We start from the raw sequence: 19299 nt of genomic DNA, 5'->3' as shown, positions 1-19299 counted from the left end.
TTGTTAGTAAATAGACAAAATTTGCAACATCATTTACGGAGTATATTTTAAAGACGATAAGTGAGTACGACTAATAATTAGAGATGAATTTTACAATTTCCCTATAACTTAATTATGGACAAGAATTGCAATTTTCCATATTTTTTAGTATTGTATATATTTTGTGTTATATGAAAAATTCAAAAGTAATATTTGACAACATTAGCGATCTTACTCATATAATTATATATTTCATATATTATTGCACCTAGTATAATTAATAATTATCAATAATAATCGACACAATCATATATGGTGTATATATATAATGATATTGTATAGTTGGTACTAATATCGACTAATATATAAATTTCTTCTTTAAATTTGGCCTCCTCAACCCAAATTTTCTGACTCCGCCCCTGATTAGGAATACTATATTCTAGTTCTATAAAAAAAAAAAAAAAGGAATATTTTGGAATGATCATGGGAAATTAAAGCAGATCATGTGATCCTTAATCAATGTTGTGATACCTCAAAATGCACACAGAGAGAGAAGAGATGATGAACAATAAAGTAATGCACGTTAATCATCGTTGGTTACTAGGCAATTTATATTGTAATCTTAAACTTGCGATGATGGGAAAGAGGCAAAGCTATCACATGTAATGCGTTAGTGTCTATGCAATAATTTCATAATTATTATTCAATATATTATTAAAAAATTTATAGAGTTTATTTTTTTTTTATTATATTGGAAGGGGGACACCCATACAATTTATGCCTATACTGAGGCTCAAAACCTAAACCTCCCACATAAGAGAGCAATCCGATACCAGTGGACTACAAGCCACTTGGTAATTTATAGAGTTTATAAATAGTTATTATACCACTGTCCTAAATTGTGTATTTTTAGTATTGAAATTGTAAAGTTTTATAATATAAATTGTGTTTTTAAGTTCTGGAAGTTTAATTTGTAAATAAAATACAACATCATTATAAATTATGAATTTTTAAAAAGTAAATTGTGAACACTTAATATGTAAATTGTGTATCTTTAGACGTGGTACCACCGAATAATTTGCCGTTTACAAATGAGACATGTGAGAATAATATCGTAATTGTAATCTGCTGTATATTTAATTTATTTTAAAGCACACAAGGAGGGGAGAACAAGTGCACTCTCAAAGATTATATTTGAGTGCAATGCAATAGAAAGTTGTATGTTGCGCTTGAAAAGGATGAATTCCTTGTGAGAACAAATTTATTGATTCTTTGTGAATTGGTTGGACCGTAGGTACACAATCTACTTCACATTTTGGTTAAGTTCATGATAACCCAATAATCAGTAAATATTAAAATTATTGAAACAATTCGTAATTCATAAAAGAGTTCTATTGAAATTACTAGGACAATTCATAAAATATGAGTGATTTATTTAATTATTATAAAATAAATTAAAAGAGATGTCAACATTGAAATTACTGAATTGTCTCTTTATTTAATATCAATTTGACAGAATAACAAACGGAAGACTACATTAAACAAAAATAGAAAAAAGTATTAAAATAGTATATGTAGCTTCATCGTCCCTAAATAAGGGGTCATCTTATACACATTCTCACCGGAAGTGTAACACCAATTCAACAAAAACTCTTACTAACAGTAAGTAATTTGAGAAAAAAAAAATTAAATATAAAGAGAAAAAGAGACATAAAAGACACAATATTACAGACATATTTTTTGTTTTTTAATATAATTGTCACGAATTTCTTGACTGATCGATCAATGTACTACTCATGTACACTCTACTTTAGCCATTAAAACGCACACGTAACATCATTGTACTACGCTAGTTGCTTTATTTTAATAAAAAGTCATGAAAAAGGCATGAAAAGAGAGATAAAATGGGTGTGTGAATTTAAAAGGTTGGACAGCATCCAGTTTGTAGTAAAAAATTTCCAGTTCATTGAATTAGTTCATTATTCTTTTCACAAGGTTGAATTCCAATCCTAAATGTCCCTATACCCCCCACTCGACAGAATATTTAGGAAGATATAAATCATAATAACACAATTGAATATGAATCACATAGGCTAAACATTTGTCATGAATCAGTTCATTATTATTATGGCAGCTGGAAGTTTCGTCGTGGGTTGCCCATACAGTAAGTCATGACATTCAGAATAGACAATTTACATTAAACCTTTGCAAGCCCAAGTTTCAAGAGATAAATATTTTAGGGAATATAATTTCTTTTAGATACATTTTAGGGAATATAATAGAAATTTTATTTCAATAGATAAAACGCTCCCACCGCTTCAAACGACTTCCCAAAGGCACCTTAAATTTCACCCTTAAGAAAGCATTAGCACACCGCAAATAATTTATTAGGACTCTAATTTGAGTCAAACTATGATTCACTATCCTAGTTTCCCTATGATTTCTTTGTATATATATTCTCTAATTTGTACGGTTATTAAAAACATCTCATTTAATACAATTCATTCCGTTCTCATCTAATGGTTCATGATAATTAATATTGTCATTGATTTTTTCCATCCAAAAAGAAATTCTTGAAATTCTTGGCGCATTGAGTAGATGAGTCCAGAATTGACGAATTGAAATTCACAAGCACAAAAAGTATTTGCTAGTTTTCCACACACCACACCACCTACGGAAATTTGTCACCACTGCTGGAATTACGAACTATTGCCGAATCAGACTTCACCGCCGGACCACAGATTACTTTCCGAACAGAGAGCACCTTGAATCGTGATCATCAAGTAACGGAAGGGATGGTTCGTGGCAGTCTGCATCGAGGTCAACAGCGTGGCGGGCGTGATTTTAATATTCAGTGTCAAATTTGTGATAATTTCGATTACACGGAAGTCAATTGTTTTCGGCGTTATGATGAACAGTGTCAAATTTGTAAAGGTTTTGATCACACAAGAGTCACTTGTATTCGGCGTTATTCAGGGGCTTCGGGTACTCAGACTAATTTGGTGTTTCAGAATGATTTTGGTGCTAACACATCGCCAAAGTCTCATACTTGGCTTCTAGACACTGGAGCCGCAAATCATGCAACTCCAGACATAGCTGCCATTTCTACATGGGAGAAGTACATTGGTAATGACACTTTATGTGTCTGTGATGATATGTGCCCGTCTATTAGTCGTGTTGGTCATGCTACTTTTGATACCCCTTCTAGGTCTTTTACAATGTCTAATATATGTCATGTTCCTAGTCTGGCTACCTCTGTATTATCTGTTCAGCGTTTTGCTACAGATAACAATGTCTTCTTTGAGTTTCATCCGTCCGTTTTTCTTGTGAAAGATATCACCACCAAGAAAATCCTCCTATGGGGCAGTAATTCGGGTGGCCTATACACTTTACCTGTTCCAAATTCATTTCTCTCCGCTCGTGCTTCCGCTTCAATTTGGCATGATCGTCTGGGTCACCCTCATCAGCGTATCCTGAGTCAAATTCTTCCGTCATGTTCGGTTAGTGGGTCTATTCGTAGTATTCGTTGTGATTCTAATTTATGTTCAGCATGTCAATTGGGTAAATCTGCACGTTTTCCTTTGGCACGTGTTGAGTCTAGCACTTCAGACATTCTTGATTTGATATATATTGATATTTGGGGACCAGCTTCTTTACTATCTTCTAATGGTTGTCGTTATTTTGTCATATTTGTTGATGATTATTCTTTGTTGGAAAAATTAGCTTAAAATGGCATATTAAGTGGCTATTTTGTGGTACAATTATCAGTGGGCTCCACTTCCGATTTGGGTCGGGTCAAAGTGGATTCGGATTCTTCGTAGTAAGACGAAGAGATTGATATATTGTACGCTCAAAACGGATAATGGGTGAATGAGATATTGATTCTCAAAGTAGACCCATTTAAGTTGGGAAATGAAGGGAAAATGTAGGACTTTGTCCCACATTGGTTTGGAAACAAGATTTGCCCCCCTTATATACATGAGCTCTTTTCAAGCTTGTAGAATTGTATAGCATAGAGGCTCTCTCGCGCGGGGGGAGGGGGGGGGGGTGCAAATCAAAATCCAACTAGAGGACATCAAAAAGGCTTGAAATCAAGCCCGAGCTCGCGTGCGCCGGCACCTGCGGGCACGAATGTCGTCCGGAAATGGGTCGGCACTCCACTCTCGTGCTACAGAGAGCACGAGAGGTTGTGGTGCATGGCTCGGCCAAAATCGAAAACAAGAGGTGTACTCTCGTGGTGTACCACAGCACGAGAGTTCAACGGTCTGAAACCCGAAAGTGCAGAAGATTAAACTCATCTGTTACGGAATTAATATTTTTTAAATTCTGAGTTTAATCCTACTTAGTGGTGACGTTACAGGTGTTACACAATTGGTTTTAACACCAATTTAATGGCCATGTTGAATGCTATCACTCCAACATCCCTATATAAAGAGAGGTAGAAGCAGTAGCCTTTTACACAGTGAGAAACAAGGGAATTCCAGTAACTTTTCATCTCAAAACTTCTGCTTCTACTCTCTTCTTTAGCCAATCTGTGTTCAAACTTTGCTTTGTTTGTCGGGCTCTTTGTTTAGGTGCTTAAACAAAGAGTCGTAGCACGTTTTATCCTGGGAAACCTAGACTACAACACTCCTAGCACTTGTGGGAGGTAGCAAATAAGGTTTTAAGGAAAAGAAACTTGTGTTCGAACTCGTGCTAAATCCTTTACCCAAACACTCAACCTTTTCCTTCCCTGTCTTTCTGTTTTCCCATATAATATTAATCTTTCCGTAGGATTATTATTATTTTGGGATTTTACAACCATATTACCCAACATTCTTGTTACACTTGGTACTTTCCTATGAAGCAGATGTCTGATCTTTATGTCATATTTGATCATTTTCGTGCTTTAGTTGAGCGTTCATTCAATCGTAAAATCAAGTCAATTCAATCTGATCTAGGAGCTGAATATAAGAAATTATATTCCTCGTTTGTGCAACTAGGCATTAATCATAGACAGTTATGTGCATATACTTATGAGCAAAATGGGCATGTTGAACGGAAACACAGGCACATTGTTGAAACTGGGCTCACTCTTATGGCTCATGCCTCTATTCCGTATCGTTTTTGGGATTTTGCTTTTGAGACTGCTGTTTATTTGATTAATAAGATGCCTTCTAGTGTCTTAAACAATTATAGTCCTCATCATGTGTTACACAAGTCTCCTCCTTCCTATTATTTTCTTCGTGTCTTTGGCTGTCTGTGTTATCCTCACTTAAGACCATACAATCGTCAAAAAATGTCATACATGTCTTCTCCTTGTGTCTTCCTAGGTTACCCTGAGTCCTTTATGGGGTATAAGTGCATGGACTTGCAGGCTAATAAGATTTACACATGCAGGCATGTCAAATTTGATGAAGAAGTATTTCCTTTTGCTACTAAATCTTCCTTGCAGGCTGCACCACCTACTCAGACTGCTCTATGGGCGGAATCTATTCTCCACCATGACGTCAGCAATGCTGCATCGAATTTCGTGCATCTAGATTCAAATTCAGAGCCCGTGTTGCGGGACGACCCTATGCAAGTTGATTCCGTGCCACCTACGTCATCCTCGGCTGAACCTGTAGAGGCTGCACAGCGTCCACGTGGCCTCCCTGATGCATTCACCTTTTTGTTCTGAAGATAATGTAGATAAAATAAAGGTTCTCCATCTCACAATATTGTCGCATTGGGATTGGACTTGCAACTAATGAATGCAGCAAGGTTAAGTTGTCTGTCCAGCCATTTGTGGTCGCCCATTTTTCCACTGTCGTCCATGGTTTTATGGTTAGTTAGTTGTCACGCTACGTACTCTTCCGCTAATTCGGGTCTTCTTTTCCAAGAAAAATCCTATTTTCGGATCAATTACTCCATTCTTGCATGATGCGTCGATAAAAAGCTTAGGATCCAAATAAGATATGAAAACACGGTGACGGAATTTGTTTTTGTTTTTGTTTTTGTTTTTTTTTTAAATTTATATTTAGAGTAAGAAACAAGTTACATTGAACATGAGATACTTTAATTGATTGATTTGATAGTCGCCTAATAATGATAGTGAATAAAGTACATTTAGGTACACCCTACTTTAATTGATAAGGATTTGAGTTTTAAAAGTATTCTTTGAGTTGATTGCGTTCTGATTTGACCTCCTATTTGAGATAATCACAACTATGTCGTTTGATCATAATGTCTACATATATTTAAGTGTGTTTAATTAACATTGTTATAAATTTTGCGTTTTTAATCACCTTAAATATTCAATAAAAAATTAAAAAATTGAATTTGGAAACATGAATGGAAAAATAGCCTATAATAATAAAATATGTGAATTGAATTTATTGTGCGTGCATTAAAACTAAGGTATGACTAATGGATTGATTACATAACTCACGATTATCTCTAAACGGGGTCTGTGGATGTAAAATTAATTCAGTGAAGCTGTGATCACCAAAATCTATACTATATATAAAAACAAAATACTGAAATTTTATCTTCCCGCCCAATTCCTACAAAATCTCTCTTCCTAATAAAATATATTGATTTCTACTTTCCCATTCGTACAATAATTCTGCGTTAAAATTCTATTATAATATTTTAAAATAGTGTAATACAATCTATATACTATATATAAAAACAAAATCCTGAAATTTTAACTTTCCGCCCAATTCCTACAAAATCTCTCTTCCTAATAAAATATATTAATTTCTACTTTCCCATTCGTACAATAATTCTGCGTTAAAATTCTATTATAATATTTTAAAATAGTGTAATACAATCTATACTATATATAAAAACAAAATCCTGAAATTTTAACTTCCCGCCCTATTCCTACAAAATCTCTCTTCCTAATAAAATATATTGATTTCTACTTTCCCATTCGTAAAATAATTCTGCGTTAAAATTCTATTCTAATATTTTAAAATAGTGTAATGCAATCTATACTATATATAAAAACAAAATCCTGAAATTCCTACAAAATCTCTCTTTCTAATAAAATATATTGATTTCTACTTTCCCTTTCGTAAAATAATTCTGCGTTAAAATTCTATTCTAATATTTTAAAATAGTGTAATACAATCTATACTATATATAAAAACAAAATCCTGAAATTTTAACTTCCAGCCCAATTCATACAAAATCTCTATTCCTAATAAAATATATTGATTTCTATTTTCCCATTCGTACAATAATTATGCGTTAAAATTCAATTCTAATATTTTAAAATAGTGTAATACAATCTATATCTATACTATATACAAAAACAAAATCTTGAAATTTTATCTTCCCGCCCAATTCCTACAAAATCTCTCTTTCTAATAAAATATATTGATTTCTACTTTCCCATTCGTACAATAATTCTGCGTTAAAATTCAATTATAATATTTTAAAATAGTGTAATACAATCTATACTATATATAAAAACAAAATCCTGAAATTTTAACTTGCCGCTCAATTCCTACAAAATCTCTCTTCCTAATAAAATATATTGATTTCTACTTTCTCATTCGTACAATAATTCTACGTTAAAATTCTATTCTAATATTTTAAAATAGTGTAATACAATATATACTATATATAAAAACAAAATCCTGAAATTTTAACTTCCCGCCCAATTCCTACAAAATCTCTCTTCCTAATATATTGATTTCTACTTTCCCATTCGTACAATAATTCTGCGTTAAAATTCTATTCTAATATTTTAAAATAGTATAATACAATCTATACTATATATAAAAACAAAATCCTGAAATTTTAACTTCCCGCCCTATTCCTACAAAATCTCTCTTCCTAATAAAATATATTGATTTCTACTTTCCCATTCGTAAAATAATTCTGCGTTAAAATTCTATTCTAATATTTTAAAATAGTGTAATGCAATCTATACTATATATAAAAACAAAATCCTGAAATTCCTACAAAATCTCTCTTCCTAATAAAATATATTGATTTCTACTTTCCCTTTCGTAAAATAATTCTGCGTTAAAATTCTATTCTAATATTTTAAAATAGTGTAATACAATCTATACTATATATAAAAACAAAATACTGAAATTTTATCTTCCCGCCCAATTCCTACAAAATCTCGATTCCTAATAAAATATATTGATTTCTACTTTTCCATTCGTACAATAATTCTGCGTTAAAATTCTATTCTAATATTTTAAAATAGTGTAATACAATCTATACTATATATAAAAACAAAATCCCGAAATTTTAACTTCCCGTCCTATTCCTACAAAATCTCTCTTCCTAATAAAATATATTGATTTCTACTTTCCCATTCGTAAAATAATTCTGCGTTAAAATTCTATTCTAATATTTTAAAATAGTGTAATGCAATCTATATCTATACTATATATAAAAACAAAATCCTGAAATTCCTACAAAATCTCTCTTCCTAATAAAATATATTGATTTCTACTTTCCCATTCGTAAAATAATTTTGCGTTAAAATTCTATTCTAATATTTTAAAATAGTGTAATACAATCTATACTATATATAAAAACAAAATCCTAAAATTTTAACTTCCAGCCCAATTCATACAAAATCTCGATTCCTAATAAAATATATTGATTTCTACTTTTCCATTCGTACAATAATTCTGCGTTAAAATTCAATTATAATATTTTAAAATAGTGTAATACAATCTATACTATATATAAAAACAAAATCCTGAAATTTTAACTTCCCGCCCAATTCCTACAAAATCTCTCTTCCTAATAAAATATATTGATTTCTACTTTCGCATTCGTACAATAATTCTGCGTTACAATCTATACAATAATTCCGTCGCCGGAAGGAGTTATTGTCTCGTATGCTCGCCGTCGTACCCACAACTCGCCGGAGAAGAACCTCGCTGCTACTCACTATCGACGGTTACTACTTTGCCGCCAAGTCTCGCCATCTCGACTCACAGGAGTCACAGCAGCGCTGGTCTAAACACGATTAGAAGAATAAAACATAAAAATACAGAAAAGCCCTTCTAATTCACGGTCAGCAAACGGCTTCATTGACGGAGGATCAAAACTGTCCAACGACCAATAACAATGTCTACTAAGTGGCAATTTTTATTATGGAGGATGAAAAGTGTCAATGCCTCAATAAGTCTAGGACCAAAAATGGCACTAACTCCGGAATACAATACAAGAATATTTAATTATGGTTATATTATTATTGTGCCTCACGACCATTATATACTAACAGTACTTGAAAAGAAACTAATAATAATAATAATATAATATAAGTGATAATAATAAATCTAAAAGTAATTAAGTGTTAATAATAATAGTAAGAATATTAACGTAAGAGTTGTAACATAGAATAAATTGTAATAATTAATAACTATAGTCTAGGATTAAATTTGGAATTGTCAGGAAAGATAAACGACCTCTGGTGAAATTAACTCTTAAATAATTATATATCAATTTAAATATTCTTAATATATTACAACAATTCCATTCCGTGCATCGCACGGGTGAAAATACTAGTATATATTTAAAAAAAAAAAAAAAAAAAAAACTTTTCAACTTTTCAAACTACTATTGGTGGTGACGAGAAGGGAATGAAACAAATGAGAATTTTGTAAATATCTTATGATTTTGTCAAATTTCGATAGTTTCATGGATATCTCTGCTTGCAATTTTTTTTTTTTGGATTTTGGATTCGTTGGTTACGTACTAGGCAATTTATATTGCCTAGTACGTATTGCCTAGTACGTAACCAACGAATCCAAAATCCAAAAAAAAAAAAAATTGCAAGCAGAGATAAACTTGCGATGATCGGAAAGAAGCAAAGCTATCACATGTAATGCGTTAGTGTCTATGCAATAATTTCATAATTATTATTCAATATATTATTAAAAATTTATAGAGTTTATAAACAGTTGTTATAGCATGGATTAGGGTCCACCTTGCAAGGTAGACTTTGACATTAAATTGTATATTTTTAGTATTTAAATTGTGAACTTTTAAAATATAAATTGTGTTTTTAAGTTTTGGGTATGTGTGGATATAATAAATGATCATTACAAATTGTAAATTTTTAAAAAGTAAATTGTGAATATTTAATATGTAAATTGTGTATCTTTGGACCTAGATCCACCAAATAATTTGTCGTTTACAAAGGAGACATGTGAGAATTATATCGTAATTGTAATCTGCTGTATATTTATTTTAAAGCACACAAGGAGGGGAGAACAAGTGCACTCTCAAAGATTATATTTGAGTGCAATGCAATAGAAATTGTATGTTGCGCTTGAAAAGGATGTATTCCTTGTGAGAATAAATTTATTGATTCTTTGTGAATTGGTTAGACTGTAGATTGTAATCTACTTCACATTTTGGTTAAGTTCATGATAACCCAATAATCAGGAAATAATAAAATTATTGTAACAATTCGTAAAAGAATTCAATTGAAACTACTAGGACAATTCATAAAAGATGAGTGATTTATTTAATCATTACAAATAAATTAAAAGAGATATCAATATTGAAATTACTGAATTATCCATCTATTTAATACGGAGTATCAATTTGACGGAATAATAAACGGAAGACTACATTAAGCAAATATAGAAAAAGTATTAAAATAGTATATGTAGCTTGCTCGTTCCTGCATAAGGGATCATCTTATACACATTCTCACCGGAAGTGTAACACCAATTCAACAAAAACTCTTACCAACAGCAAGTAATTTGAGAAAAAATTTTAAACATTGAAAGAAAAAGATACTCAAAATACACAATATTACCTACACATCTTTTGTGTTTCAACATAATAGTCACGAATTTCTTAACTGATCGATCAATGTACTAGTCATGTACACTCTACTTTACTAATGATACCATAGCAAATTCCTAAACTCCTAGTCTAATTTATGCCATCAAAGCGCAAACATAACATCATTGTACTACGCTAGTTGCTTTATTTTAATAAAAAGTCGATGAAAAAGGTATGAAAAGAGAGATAAAATTAAAGTGGGTGTGTGAAAAGGTTGGGCAGCATCCAGTTTGTAGTAAAAATTATCTAGTTCATTGAATCAGTTCATTATTATTATGGAAGCTTGAAGTTTCGTCGTGGGTTGCCCATACAATAAGTCATGACATTCAGAATAGACAATTTACATTAAACCTTTTCAAGCCCCACCAATTTTCAAGAGATAAATATTTTAGGGAATATAAAAAAAAAAATTAGATACATTTTAGGGAATATAATAGAAATTTTATTTCAATAGATAAAACGCTCTCACCGCTTCAAACGACCTCCCAAATGCACCTTAAATTTCACCCTTAAGAAAGCTTTAGCACACAGCAAATAATTGTATGAAATAGGGTCTAAAACGATATTATTTTGATGTTAAAAAAAATTTCTTGCTCCGAGTGTGTTAGAGTAATAAATATTATGGAGTAAAGTAATATATTTTATGAGTTAAATGATGTACTTTATGTGTTTTAGAATAATAAAATTTTTGGGTAAGATAATGTATTTTGAGTTAGAATAATGTGCACTTTATATGTATTTTAGAATAATAAATTTTTGGGGTAAAATAATATATTTTATGTATTTTTGAATTGTGGTCGACACAACTGTGTGGGCCGTTAGACACGCAATCGTTATGCTGTGGAAACATGTCCACCTTGCAAGGCGAACATGGTTCTATATCATAATTACTGAACTATATGTTCATAATTATAAAGTTATATATTCATAATTTTTTAACTTCATATTTATAATTATTTAAATATATATTCACAATTACAGAACTGTATGTTCATAATTACTGAACGATATGTTCATAATTATAAAGTTATATATTCATAATTTTGAACTTCATATTCACAAATCACAATTATTGAATCTCCATATTCATAATTACAGGACTATATGCTCATAATTATAGAACTATATGCTCATAACTTTTGAACTATATATTTATAACTAGTTTTTTACGCGCATTGCGCGATTGGATAATGCCCAATGCTTTTTTTTAAATAAGTACTTTAAAGTATATGAAGACAGGATTATATTGAAATTGTTCATGCATAGATAATTGAAGGTTGAATTTGCGTATTTAAATAAATAATTCTTCTCCTAAAGGTTGAGTCCCCAACCCCAGACAGGGTCAAATGCTGATACGCACAAGGAATTTGTCCACTTTGGACATAATTCCCGCACTGCCGCCGCCGAGGTTCAAACCTTGGTCTCTTCTCCCAAATACTACCCACTAAACCATTGAGCTAAGCCTGTGCGGGTTAAATATGTAATTCTAAGTTTACAAATGCAAGATAAAATAGTCAATATCGATTATAATTGTCAATAAAATAATTGTATAGGTATGATTGAAACCAAATACGGGACATAAGGGAGAACAAATAAAAATTAGGGCATAAAATATTAAATATATACTAATGGATAATCATATAATTAAGGATAAATTAGAAAATCTTAAAAGAAAAAAATTAAAACCTGAACAATATGAATCATTCATTTGATTTAATAATTTGGCGGTCATTTTTTCTACCCAATGTTAATAATTAAATAAATTCGCTGGTCAAATTCGCTAGTATAATCCGCTAACGCTAACCGCTAACTGCTGATTGTCAAACAAGGACATTGCGAGGTAATTCTCACTTCAATTTGTTGTGTGATTTGAATACTTTCTTTGTCACAAAATCTCTCAAGTAGTTAATATGGTTGGCTTTATTAATTATATTTTTTTAATTTTTTCATGGTATTAATAAAATACTTGGTAAATAAATATATAGCATTATTTTGTATTATAACTTTGATATTTAATTAGAAAAATAGTGCACAAAAAAGATAATAGATTATGTAGTGAATATAATCAATTGATGAATTTGAATGTAAAAATTTTTACATTTGAGAAAAATAAAGACAATATAACTAATGAAAATATTTCTTTTAATTAATTTATTGATAATTAATAATAATTTTTTTCACTGAATAAAGACATTGTAAGAACAATGTAGCGAATATAATCAATTAATAAATTTGAATATAAAGAATTTTTATATTGAAGAAAAATAAAGACAATATAACTAATAAAATTTTTTATCTTTAAATACATACTAATGGATAATCATATAATTAAGGATAAATTAGAAAATCTTAAAAGAAAAAAATTAAAACCTGAACAATATGAATCATTCATTTGATTTAATAATTTGGCGGTCATTTTTTATACCCAATGTTAATAATTAAATAAATTCGCTAGTCAAATCCGCTAGTATAATCCGTTAATGTTAACCGCTAACTGCTGATTGTCAAACAAGGACATTGCGAGGTAATTCTCACTTCAATTTGTTGTGTGATTTGAATACTTTCTTTGTCACAAAATCTCTCAAGTAATTAATATGGTTGGCTTTATTAATTATATTTTTTTTAATTTTTTCATGGTATTAATAAAATACTTGGTAAATAAATATATAGCATTATTTTGTATTATAACTTTGATATTTAATTAGAAAAATAGTGCACAAAAAAGATAATAGATTATGTAGTGAATATAATCAATTGATGAATTTGAATGTAAAATTTTTTACATTTGAAAAAAATAAAGACAATATAACTAATGGAAATATTTCTTTTAATTAATTTATTGATAATTAATAATAATTTTTTTCACTGAATAAAGACATTGTAAGGACAATGTAGCGAATATAATCAATTAATAAATTTGAATATAAAGAATTTTTATATTGAAGAAAAATAAAGACAATATAACTAATAAAATTATTTCTCTTATTTAATTTATTGATAATAAATATTTTTTTTTAATAAAGGCATTGTGGACACATAATTCTAAATTAAAGAAATGCATATGTATTATTTTTTGTTATAACTACTAAATTATTATTTATATAATTTAATAAGAGTAAAATAGAGTACTAATTATACCAACTTTGATTGGGATGAGGTTCGAACCTAAGACTTTTTTTATTGAAATCAATGAGTAAGTTAACGGTGAACTAACGGCAATTCTTAAAATTTTAACGGAATTAGTAACGGTGTGTGGGTATTTTAGAAAATTTTAGTGTAAAATTTAAATTTGATCAATCTTTTAATCAATCTGAACCATTCATTTGATTAAAATATGTGACCGCCATTTTTTCTACCCATTATAGGCCTAACTCTCTTGGGCTCTTATTAGTATAGTAGATAGATAGTAGATAGTAGATAGATAGTAGATTATGAACAATTTTAAAATTGTGTTCACTTTGCAAGGTGGACATGGTTCCACACCATAATTTGCCTTTGACACGTCACACATACTATGTGTTCAGACGTTATGCCATGGAACCGTGTTCACCAACACGGTTCCAACGGTGTTAGTGCACCGTTATCTTTTTTTTTTTTTTTTTTTTTTTTTTTTTTTTTTTTTCTTTTAATTAATTACGTGACTGCCTACACATTCACTTTGGAACCATGAGATTATGAATTTTCTGTTATGAGATTATGAATTTTCTGTTATGAGATTATGAATTTTCAGTTATGAGATTATGAATTTTCTGTTATGCGATTATGAATTTTCTGTTATGAGATTATGAATTTTCATTACATTCATAATTTCGGAGTTTCGGACATTCATAAATTATGAATTCATGCATGCACATTCACTTTGGAACCATGCCTACATATTCCCGTCCGAAATCACGGACATTCATAAATTATGAATCCATGCCTGCACATTCACTTTGAACCATGCCTACACATTCACTTTGGAACCATGAGATTATGAATTTTCTGTTATAAGATTATGAATTTTTTGTTATGAGATTATGAATTTTAAGTTGTGAGATTATGAATTTTCTGTTATGCGATTATGAATTTTCTGTTATGCGATTATGAATTTTCATAAAATTCATAATCTCATAACAGAAAATTCATAATTTGATCAGTAACGCGCCGTTAACTCCACATCCACGATTTTTTATTTATTTTTTTTTTGCCTAAAAACGACGTCGTTTTGACTTGTGTTCACCATTCTCGGTGAACACGATTCCACGGCATAATTTGCGCTATGTGTTGATGTATTGAATTGGGCCTTGGGGGCAAACAAGGCCCAAATTAAATATAGAATGGGCCATATATGCCGACCCTAAATACGGATCCAATCCATTATTCCCTCATCGGCGATTCGCCGGTTATACGAAACTGCAGCCAAGTAGCCCAACACTCTCATTCGGAAAATGCTGATTTGCTGACATTTGATGGAAACCTCCGCTCGCGACGGTGTTCGCCGGCTCCAACGTTAAAACGGTTAGCTGTTTCTTTAATCAGTCAATCTCTTCTGCGCACTCCGTTCCATTTATTGATGTTTTTTTTTGCCAGTTTGGGTTTCTGTTTCCGGCTTGTTTGCAACTATCTCTTGCTTGTTATCAATGTGAATAGAAAAATTTTCGGTAAATTTTTAATTTTTTTTGTTTTGCTCTTTGAAGTATACAGTAATAAAGCAATCGGTGGTGCAATAAGATGCGCGCTATTTTGTATATTTTTCGAGAAGGAAATTAGGATTTCTGTTCAATTTGGCTTGGCGTTGAATTTTTCGATAAAAATGATATTCCAATTTGATTTAATCTGGAGTTATTATTTTTATACAAGGCAAAAAAGATTTTATTGTTTTGTTTTTGGATTTTTGTACAGAAGATTGATGAACGTAGGTTTTGAGGTAGGCTAAGAATGAAAGTGATCCTATTAGTAGCATTCGGAAATTTTGTAGCTGAAACTTCTCTGATGCATAGAAATGGGATGTGGTTATTAGATAGGGGTTATAGAAACATACTTTCTCACCAAAAATGAAAAAGGATATTAGATTCCAAGCAACAGAGTTGTTCAAATCTACTACTTTGTCCTTTGTCCTTTGTTGAGTGGGAAGAAACTTCTCTGATGCATAGAAATGGGATGTGGTTATTAGATAGGGGTTATAGAAACATACTTTCTCACCAAAAATGAAAAAGGATATTAGATTCCAAGCAACAGAGTTGTTCAAATCTACTACTTTGTCCTTTGTTGAGTGGGAAGGTACTTCCTAGGGAACAAAAACTCCTAGGGAACAAAAACTCTTACCCCTATGAGCTAAAACAAGGGTGAACACTAAGGGTGTGTTTGGTTTGAACATGGGAATCGGAATCGGAATGAGAATCAAATACTTGGGAATGGGTTCTGGTGAAAGTATTTTGCATGTTTGATAGTAGGGTGAAATTGGAATGACTACCAATATTGATGTTTGGTTATGTATGATCTATAATCGGAATTAAGGTTTTAAAAATACAAAAACAAAAAATCAAGGCAATTGATCTTAAGAGCAGCGATGAAGTGAGTAGGCAATGCAATGAGGAAGTCGATGAAGTGAGTAGGCAATGCAGCGAAGAAGTCGATGAAGTGAGGAGACGAAAAAATGAGAGGAGGGATAAGGCTGAATTAATGGAATGATACCTTATTTGAATTAGGTAATAAGTTTTGCAATTATAGGGGTAATCAAATCTTATACTTGTGTTTTAAAAAGTTGTCAACCAAACAATGTGTATAATTTTCATTCCCATTCCTTGTGTCTAACCCCATGAACCAAACATGCCCTAATTTTTTCTTCTATAGATTTTCTTTGGAGAAGCCTTTTGTAGATTTCTGCTTGACTTGTTGACTAAATGTTTCAGTAATGAATGCTGGAGCATCCAGATGTTATTTTTCTTCAATGTACTACATAAAAAGGCTTTGATGCTAAAGTTAGCAATTAGTGCCGGGAGTGAAATTATACTGAAGTAAATGGAGTTGCAACAATATTAACTTTTTGTTATTGAGCAAAGTCACAATAACATTTATCCTATACCGGCTTCCTTGACTGCCATGTGCTTTGCAGCCTACATTACTGGTAAACCTGTTTTGTATTGGTATAGTTGCAATGCTGTGAACTGCAAGTGTCACATGTCACCAAACTTAATAGCCCTTCTTTTCACTTCTGAATTGCCACAGATATTGTGATATGCCACTTTAGACAATCATTAACTCTATTTATTTTGTTCGTTTTTTCTCAGATCCTTTTCTATTTAACGTAAATGCGTAATCTGTCTTATCTGCTGAGATGGTAATATGTGCATTTAACTGTTGAATCACCCGTTATAAATTAAAAGATTTTTTTCCAAAAGATTGAATATTCACTTGCTATGCATATCCTTTGGGTACTTTGTCATACAGAGCTTTAACAATTTTATGGGAATATTTTTTGGCTATGGTTCTACAATGATGACTCTAGAAGTGGCAAAGAACTCACTTATATTAATGTATAAATTAGACTGGATTGGGCCTAAAATCTGGATTGGGATATGATTCGTGTATCCAGCCCACATACATTGAAGGGGGCTAAACTTACCACCAAACTAATCCTCGTCTCCTCGAACACCATACTTTGAAATTTTATGGATATATCTTGTCTTGACTTTTGTGAGAATAAAGGTTATATTTAGTAGTTTCTTTATTTCATCTAATCATTTTTAGTAACTGAGTGTAGAGTAGCAAATGGGGTGAAAACTATGATAGCACATTTGCTATCTTGTTATGTGAGGATTTGATAGAAGTGACATATGGTAGTGTAAGATGCATAAGATACCACTTGAGTTGATATGGAGTCTTCTAATACACAAACTATCTTGTTTCTCTATTTTTCAACTAAGCAAAATCAAGAGAAGGATTTAGGCAAAAACTTGATTACGATGTAACAAAAAGCTTGAATATCTAATAGAAAATACAAGTGTGTTATGTTCTTTTTCCTCAAAAAGTTTTACTTTTTCCAATGAAGTATAGCAATACATCCTTAGTAGGATCAAGGAGGGGTGTAAGGACATTGTGCAGGTCTCCATAAGATATGAATGGTTTGATGTTGTGTTTCTCAGTGCTGGTTTTTAATTACCATTGTTGCTTGTTTGTCCTAACTGGAGCTTATTGGAAAAGAGTGTTTTAAAAAAAAAAAAAAAAAAAAAAAAAAAAAAAACCCTTCAACCGTGAAGCTTTTTGTCTCTTATTTTGCTTAAGAGCCCTATGTATTTTATAGTAGATCAGATATAATAAGCTGTGGGCCAAACAAGCACTTGGTGTCCAATTATTATGGTGGATTTTTTGACATTATACTCTATATTAGATTTGCTAGTTGCTACTGATTCTTTATATTTAGCTATATATGTTTTCATATTGTTGGGGTCTGGAACAGCATTTCCTACCACCAAAAAGTTGTTCGCATATGGCAACTAGGCGAAATATTCGCTACAGCCGTCTTCCCACAGACGAAGGTGATTATGATTATGATGATCGGCCAGGGACAAATAATCACAGATATGACTATGTTCCAAAATCATATGAGAAAGTCCCATGGAAATCAATTGGCCTAGCATGTTTCCTACTCTGCCTTGGCTGTTTGCTTCTTCTCATCTCATTCTTCATCTACACTGGCCACATGGGTGGAGAGCTATCGCAAGCTTATGGCTTGTGTGCACTAGGGGTCCTTTCCTTCATCCCAGGTTTGTCAACACACTTTCTGACAGCTAGTTTACGTGGACTATGGAGGTTGTAATGGATCATATAACCATTAGCGTACTTCACATTCTAGCGTCTTTTACCCGTGTGTCATTTTTTTTTTTTTTTCCAGGCTTTTATGAGACCCGGATTGCTTATTATTCTTGGAGAGGTGCCCAAGGCTACCGCTTTTCTCTGATCCCTGATTATTGAGGCATTCTTTTTCTCTTTCGACTTTTGATCATTGAAGTCCCACTGGACATCATCCATTATGATTTGGAGGTGGTTTTTGTACCTTCATAAAGATGCATAACTAATCACAATTGTTCCATAACTTGAAGTGTTGATGTCTTGCTGATGCTCAGGCATTCAGACCATTTTTACTATTTTCTTGTTAACAAGGGAAAAAAAAATGAAAATGCAGAAACTCCCCAATGGTGGAGCTGTCTCATTGTGATTTCAGTTCGATTTTGTCTAGATTGGCCGCGTCCTCCAACCAGTTTTGTAGACGGGGGTTTTGGTTTTAGTGTTAAAAGCTATAGGTTATGTTTATTTCCATTCTCTATTACTCCCCTTTTATCATTCTGCATTCTATTTTCTAGTTTTCAAATGTGTAGTTATTAGTAAACTGTAAACATATCCTTTTTCCTTTCTCCAATTATTCATTTCTCCGCTTAGTAAACTCATTCCTCAAGTTGTAATCTTACACGATTTTCTTTATTCTAAATTATACATGAATCTATGATTTTTTATGCCAAATCATATTTTCAATCCCCATTT

The 19299-nt window shown here is 31.5% G+C and overlaps 1 protein-coding gene across 2 annotated transcripts; it reads left to right on the top strand.

Annotated features, from left to right (window-relative positions):
- The first annotated feature begins 15044 nt into the window (after window positions 1-15044).
- Window positions 15045-19239, top strand: LOC109188955 (transmembrane protein 230-like). 2 transcript variants are annotated; one of them, XM_019339618.1, is made up of 3 exons: window positions 15045-15276; window positions 18218-18524; window positions 18653-19239. In XM_019339618.1, the coding sequence occupies exons 2-3, from the start codon at window positions 18248-18250 to the stop codon at window positions 18730-18732; spliced, it is 357 nt and encodes a 118-aa protein (XP_019195163.1). In that variant the 5' UTR covers window positions 15045-15276; window positions 18218-18247; the 3' UTR covers window positions 18733-19239. The 2 variants fall into 2 exon arrangements, with proteins under 2 accessions (XP_019195163.1, XP_019195162.1); XM_019339617.1 differs by lacking the exon at window positions 15045-15276 and having other exon boundaries at window positions 18004-18524.
- The last annotated feature ends 60 nt before the right edge of the window (window positions 19240-19299 follow it).

The sequence above is a fragment of the Ipomoea nil genome, unplaced genomic scaffold, assembly GCF_001879475.1.
Source record: "Ipomoea nil cultivar Tokyo-kokei standard unplaced genomic scaffold, Asagao_1.1 scaffold1509, whole genome shotgun sequence".
NCBI classification, from domain to species: Eukaryota; Viridiplantae; Streptophyta; class Magnoliopsida; order Solanales; family Convolvulaceae; genus Ipomoea; species Ipomoea nil.
This window is presented reverse-complemented; position numbering and strand designations above follow the sequence as displayed.

Excerpts from the sequence above, each read along its gene's own strand:
- LOC109188955 (XM_019339617.1), top strand. The coding sequence starts at position 18,188 with ATGTTTTCATATTGTTGGGGTCTGGAACAGCATTTCCTACCACCAAAA. Across the intron at positions 18,525-18,652 it reads GGTCCTTTCCTTCATCCCAG|GCTTTTATGAGACCCGGATT; the intron begins GTTTGTCAACAC and ends TTTTTTTTCCAG.